Source organism: Chiloscyllium plagiosum, chromosome 37 (assembly GCF_004010195.1).
Source record: "Chiloscyllium plagiosum isolate BGI_BamShark_2017 chromosome 37, ASM401019v2, whole genome shotgun sequence".
In the NCBI taxonomy this organism is placed as follows: Eukaryota; Metazoa; Chordata; class Chondrichthyes; order Orectolobiformes; family Hemiscylliidae; genus Chiloscyllium; species Chiloscyllium plagiosum.
This window is the reverse complement of record NC_057746.1, coordinates 30,925,809-30,932,513: the sequence shown is the minus strand read 5'-3', so window position 1 is coordinate 30,932,513 and position 6,705 is coordinate 30,925,809. Positions and strand designations below refer to the sequence as shown.

The window sequence follows — 6,705 nt, the reverse complement described above, 5'->3', positions numbered from 1 at the left end:
AGGCCTGGAACCTGACAATGCAGCCTCTGTCTGTCCCGGGACCTCGTGACTGAATTGTCCCAGCTGCTGGATCGGGCCCTGAGAGCTGAGGAAGTGAGGGCCCTTCCTCTTCTGGTGTCTGAGAAGGGGACAGCTGTGCGGAACCTTGATGTGTTTGGCTTCTTCCAGGGGGCCACTGGGGATCTGTGTGGGATCTCTCAGTCACCCACCCACAAATGGATCAGTGCCATCTGTACAAGATCTCAGCAGTTGCTCTCGTTTCCCCACGTCAAGGTCAGTCCTTCAGCCCAGGCAGTAGGATTCAGGAACATCGCTGTCTTCCCCCAGGTACAGGGCACCATCAGCTGTAGTCATGTCCCATTGAGAGGGCGATATGACAATGCAGTGGAGTTCATCAATAGGAAGTGCTTCCAATCCATTAGTATGCAGATTGTCTGGAATCACCAGTTCCACTTCCTGAAGGTGTGTCCCCAGTACCCTGGGAGCTGCCATGGTTTCTACACCCTGGAGCACTCTCATGTCCCTGCTGTGTTTGAGGGCCCAGGTGTCCTACAAGCTGGTTCCTAGGAGACAAGGGCTACCCACTGTGGTCCTGTCTGATGACACCATTCCACACTCCCATGACTGAGTAAAAACAACCTATTGCTTTCGTTTTATCCCTGGGTTCTGAGAAGACTTTGGAACAGGATGGCTGTGTACAGCAGTGTTCCTGAGAAGTGGATAATGGACTTAGTGAGTCACATTATATTGGAGTGAAATGTTAATTTCAGTCCCAGACCCACAGTGTTGGGACGAAACCTGAGGAGAGGTTATTTAAGCTGAATATTTTGAGGATGTGTGGTAGCTCCAGGACAAAGCTATCACAGTTCCATCCATGAACTGAATGGCACTAAGTTACCTGTGAGGGGAGGAAGTGGTCCAGATTGTTAATCCAGATGCCCAGGTAATGTTCTGGGGACACATAAGTACTTGGAGCAGGAGGAGGCCATCTGGCCCTTTGACCCTGCCCCACCATCCAATAAGATCATGGCTGATCTTTCTGTGGTCTCAGCTCCACTTACCTGCCCTGTCACCATAAACTTTAATTCCTTTTTTGTTCAAAAATGTATCTATCTTACCTTAAAAAAATATTTTCTGAGGAAGCCTCAGCTACTTCATTGGGCAGGGAATTTTTAGATTCACAACCCTCTGGGTGAAGAAGTTGCTTTTCAGTTCAGTCCTAAATCTGCTCTCCCTAATGTTGAGGCGATGTCCTCTTGTTCCAGCTTCCCCTGCCAGTGGAAACATCCTCTCTACTTCTATTTTATCTATTCCCTTTATAATTTTATATGTTTCTATAAGATCTCTCCTCACATTTCTAAATTGCAATGAATATAATCCCCAGTCTACTCAGTCTCTCCCTTTTAGCCAACTCCCTCAAATCCGGAAACAACCTGGTAAACTTCCTCTGCAACCTCGCTAGTGTCAGTACATCCTTTCTCAAGTAAGGAGACCAAAACTACACACAGTACCCCAGATGTAGCCTCACCTACACCCTATACAGCTACAACTTAAGCTTCCTGCTTTTAAACACAATCCCTTCAGCAATGAAGAACAAAATTCCATTTGCCTTCTTAATTACCTTTTACATCTGCAGACCAACCTTCTGTGGTTCATGCACAAGGACACCCAGATCCCTCTGCACAGCAACATGCTGCAATTTTTCACAATTCAAGTAATAGTACTTTTTACTGTGATTCCTTCCAAAATGAATGACTTCACATTTATTTACATTGTACTCCATCTGCCAGACCCTTGCCTGCTCACTTAAACTATGTCCCTCTGCAAAGTTTCACAGTCCTCTGCGCACTTTGTTCTACTGCTCATCTTGGGGCCATCACAAACTTTGACACACTACACATGGTCCCTAACTCCAAATCATCTGTGTAAATTGTAAATAATTGCAGTCTCAACATACCCCTGAGGCACACCGCTAGTCACTGATCGTCAGCCAGAAAAGCACTCATTTATCCCCACTCTTTTCTTCCTGTTGGTTAACCAATCCTCTGTACATACCAGTACATTGCCGATGCCTTGCATCTTTATCTTATGCAGCAGCCTTTTGTGCTGCACCTTGTTAAATGCCTTTTGCAAATCTAGTTACACCACATCTACTGGGTTACCGTTGCCCGTCATGCTCGTAAAGTCTTCATAGAATTCCAGTAGATTGGTTAAGCGTGGCTTGCCCTTCATGAATCCATATTGCCTCTGCCCAAGGGGACAATTTTCATCTAAATGCCTTGCCAGCTCTTCCACAATAACAGACTCAAGCATTTTCCCCAATACTGAAGTTGAGCTAACCAGTCTACAATTCCCCATCTTTTATCTACCTCTCTTTTTAAACAGTGACATCACATTTGCTGTTTTCCAATCTGCTGGACCTGCCCCAGTGAAATTTGGAAAATTACCACAAGTTCATTTGCTATTTCTCCCACCATCTCTTTTAGTGCTCTGGGAGACATCCCATCAGGGCCAGGAGACTTGTCTACCATGAGCTCCATGAGATGCCCAATGCCACCACTTCTGTGATAATGATTGTTTCCAGGTCCTCGCCTACCTTCATCTCTTTGTCAATTACTGCCATGTTATTCGTGTCCTCCACTGTGAATCTCTCCTGTTCAAACAAATCCAATCCAATCAATATCAGGAGCAATTTCAAAAGTTGCTAACAACATTAATCCCCTGTCAAAAAATAATCCATTGATTATGAAGTGCTCAGGAATCCCCAGGAAATAACATGGAGCTATGTAACAGCAAGGTCTTTCTCAGTCTCTTATCAACACATTTTATTTCCCTGTTTCACTCCCCTCTTTCTGCTCTCACACTGAAGCTACAGCCTTTCCTGTTGCTGATGGACACACAATATTTTGTTCAGCTCAGCATTATTTCCACAACAGCCCAGCCCAGGGGCAGCAACCATTTTGCTGAAGAGACTTTCAAGAAAAAAAATGGCTAAAATAGAAAATAATCTGAATGACCAGGTGAGAATTCAGCATTTCTCAGCCAATTGCCCTGTAAATTGTCACATGAGTCTACTGAATGTATAATTTCCATATAACAGTAAATAAAGCACACGTACTGAATGTGAGTCACACAGTCATACAGCACAGGAGAGACCCTTCAACCCACTGGTCTTGCACTACAGGAATCACACTTGCCAGTTCTTGGCCCAGAGCTTTGGATGCTATGACGTTTCACATGCTCATTCATATACTTTTATAAAAGTTGTGTGATTCCCCCTCTCATGCCCTCCCAGGCAGTGAGTTCCAGATTCCCATCACCCTCTGGGGGAGAAAGGGTTTCCTCAAATACTCCTGAAACCTCTTACCCTTCAGCTTAAAACTAAATCCCCTCATTATTGACTCTGCTATTAAGGAGAACATCTGCTTCCTCTCCCTCTTCAGTCTTCCCTGCTCTAAAGAAAACAACTCAAGCCTATCCAACCTCTCTTCATAACCAAAATGTTCCAACCCAGACAACATCCTGGTGAATCTCCTCTGCACCCCCTCCAATGCAATCACATACTTTCTATTGTAAGGAGATCAGAACTGCACTCAGTACTTCAGCTGTGGCCAAACCAAAATCCTGTACAGCTTCAACATAACCTCCCTGCTCTTATCATCTGTGCCTCAACTGATAACGGGGAGCACCTTGTTAACTGCCCTATTAACATGTTCAGCCATTTTCACTGATCTATGGATAAGCACCGTTAGATCCCTCTGAGCTTGACAGTGTCCTGTCATTCATTAACTACCCCCTTGTCTTGTTACTTCTTCCAAAGTGCATCACCTCACAGTTTTCAGGATTAAGTTCCATCTGCTATTGATCTGCCCATTTGACCAACGCATCATGATCAAACAGCCCCATCTCTGACATGATGCTGGGGGGAGCATTCCTGCTGAAGTAGGTTGTTGGGCCGAGGACACAGACGTGAGGAGCTGCTGTTGTGAAGGCCAGCGGTGGAGATGATCCACCTCCAAATAATCACAACTATCTTCCAATGTGTTCAGTACAATTCCCACCAGTGGAGAATTCCGCCTGATTCCCATTGACTCCTGTTTCACTGGGCTTCTTGGTGTCACACTTGGTCACATGCTGCCTTGATGTCAATGACATTCAAGGCCAGATTAATCCAGGTTTCTGGATGATTGAGTGCTTAAATATACTCTCTTTGATATTTGTATACATAACAATTTAAATTATAAATTATAATCAGCACAAAGGAACTGGTCTGACCTTTATTCGGTTTAATGGCCTCCACTATTTCTGTCCACATTGGAAACGGTAAAAGGATGTTGGATTTTTCAGTCGACAGGACATTATCAATCGTATCGTTAATCCTGTAAATATTAAACAGTTTATCATAAATTCACCAGAAAGACTTTCCTGAATAACTTCATTAATTTTCAATCAGTTGCAGTAAAGTGCTTGTCCTACCTCCTCCTCCGAGATACTTCCTCCTGAAATAAACCAAACACCAATCTGAGTTGACAGAGTCTGTATCCAGAAAGCAACAATTACACTCACATTGTTACATCCTATTAAGAGCTGTCATTTTTAAAAAAAACACTAATACATGGGGTATGAGTGTCACTGGCTTAACCAACATTCCTTACCCATCCCAACAGTGATCTAATTGCTGGGTCTGGAGGCATATGGAGACCAGACCAGGGAAGGACAGTAGATTGTCTTCCCTGATAGTGAATCAAATGGTTTTACAACAATCGACAATGTTTACATGGTCACCATTAGGTGATCCTTTCTCTTAAATGTCAGGTATGTTTTGTTGAAGTTAACTTTCACCATCTATGAAAACTAGTCCAGCAGCATTACCACTACACCCACCATCTCCCCTGTTCTCATTGTTGCGAACATGGAGTAGAAAGAGGATATTACACGAAGGATACTGAAGACCAGGAGAAAATATTTTAAAAAGCAACAAGTGCAAAAGTTAATTGGTGATATTAAGCGACTCGATAAAACAGAAGATCTGATTCAGATGTTGAAAAGATGACAGAGTGGATTTGCTGGATTCAATGAAGATGCTGCCACTTGGAGGGAATCTGAAAATACGGATCCGTAAAAGTAATCATGGAACAAATAAATCCAAAGGGAAGTTCAGAACCAATTTCTTTGTCAAGAAAGTGATGAGAATGTGGAATCCACTGTCACACAGTGTGATTGAAACAAATGTATTGAACAGGAATGTGGAGAAACCCATGAGGGAGAAAGGAGCAGAGGGAGATAGTGACGGGGGAATGAAGGAGGATGGGTGTCTGCATCATGCTGGGACTGTTCACAGTCACACTTTCACTGAAATATAATCCCTCACCTTCAGAAATATCACTCCGTCTGTGTGTTGCAGTTGTTTCTCCAACTTTGAGAGCTTGTTCTGAATAGAATTTAAATTCTCTTGAATTTCTTGAAGATGTTCCTCCATTGGTTTGAGAATGTTTTCCTCTTGTTCCCTGAGATCTCGGAGTAAACTCTGCTCTTTCTCAGTCAGCATCTGGTGCATTTTAGTGAACTCGGATTTGATGTGGGTCTGCAGGCTGCTGGATTCCTCCTGTGAAATGAAACACCAACACAATATTTTTCCATGAAAAAACACAAATGGCCAAATCTAATGTTGAAGCCGAACCCAGGGAGATTTTACCTGAATTTGAGAAATCTGCTGTTTCTGCTGCTGCTCCATTTCTAGAGCTGCTGATTTCTTCCCTGTGAGAGATTCCAAGGAAGATTTCACCCGATCCTGGGATTGCGAGAGAAAAGCAATGAAAGTGTTATACCATGAAAATGTGATGAAATAGTTGGAGGATGGAATCGGTTTCCTTTTACCTTGTAGATTCCAACAGCTTCTTTAATCGGCATGAAGTTGTGAGATTTGTGTTCCCGGGAATCTCTACAAACCAGACACATCAATTTCTTGTCAGTTTTACAAAACAGTTTCAGTTCTTCCTGATGTTCCTCACACTGATGTTTACTTTCCTTCTCTTGTGGATTCAGATTTAATGTTCGAGCTTTCTCGGCCAGATTCGCTAAGGCCCGGTTTCCTCTGAGGGATCTGTCCGGAAACTCCTGTCTACATTCCGGGCAGGAGTTTATCTCCTGCTTTTTCCAACTCTGGGTGATACAGGAGCGGCAGAAGTTGTGTCCACAATCCAGTGAAACTGGATCGGTGAAGAAATCCAGACAAATGGGACAAACTGCCTCCTCAGTCAGTCTCAGGACCTGCTGTCTGGAATCCATGTCCGCCCTCAGCACTTCCTGATGCAAACCCCTTTCAGTTCCAATGTCCCTGCGCTGCTGAACACATTCAGCTCAGGCAGCACCGAGATGGTGATAGTTCATACAGAGCTTCCTTTCTGTATCCATCGGCACCGTCCATCGCAGAGTCTCGGACTAATTCGCCGTCGGCTGGATGTGACTGGAGCAGCTCCCTCGGGTAAACTTTCCCCAAGATGGAATTAAACGGCACTTGAAAGCGACGCGATTTCTGTTGAGAAAACTTTGCGATGTCTCACCTTTGACCGTTTACAGAAAGGAAGAGGATGGCAGCTTCCGGAACAAGTTTACAACTTCAGTGAGAAATTACAATTGCAGCATTTCGGAAACTGTCACCGGGTGAAGAATATTTTAATCTGAAATCATTTCTTCATCCCCCCC

The 6,705-nt window shown here is 43.9% G+C and overlaps 1 protein-coding gene across 1 annotated transcript; it reads right to left on the bottom strand.

Annotated features, from left to right (window-relative positions):
- Nucleotides 1-4,180: 4,180 nt before the first annotated feature.
- LOC122541453 (nuclear factor 7, brain-like) lies at nt 4,181-6,699 on the bottom strand. Its single transcript, XM_043678233.1, has 5 exons — nt 5,878-6,699; nt 5,696-5,791; nt 5,372-5,605; nt 4,477-4,499; nt 4,181-4,379 (listed from the first exon to the last, which is right to left on the bottom strand). The coding sequence occupies exons 1-5, from the start codon at nt 6,286-6,288 to the stop codon at nt 4,196-4,198; spliced, it is 948 nt and encodes a 315-aa protein (XP_043534168.1). The 5' UTR covers nt 6,289-6,699; the 3' UTR covers nt 4,181-4,195.
- Between the last annotated feature and the right edge of the window lie 6 nt (nt 6,700-6,705).

Excerpts from the sequence above, each read along its gene's own strand:
- LOC122541453 (XM_043678233.1), bottom strand. The coding sequence starts at position 6,288 with ATGGATTCCAGACAGCAGGTCCTGAGACTGACTGAGGAGGCAGTTTGT. Across the intron at positions 5,792-5,877 it reads AAGCTGTTGGAATCTACAAG|GATCGGGTGAAATCTTCCTT; the intron begins GTAAAAGGAAAC and ends TCGCAATCCCAG. Across the intron at positions 4,500-5,371 it reads ACGGAGTGATATTTCTGAAG|GAGGAAGTATCTCGGAGGAG; the intron begins GTGAGGGATTAT and ends GGTTTATTTCAG.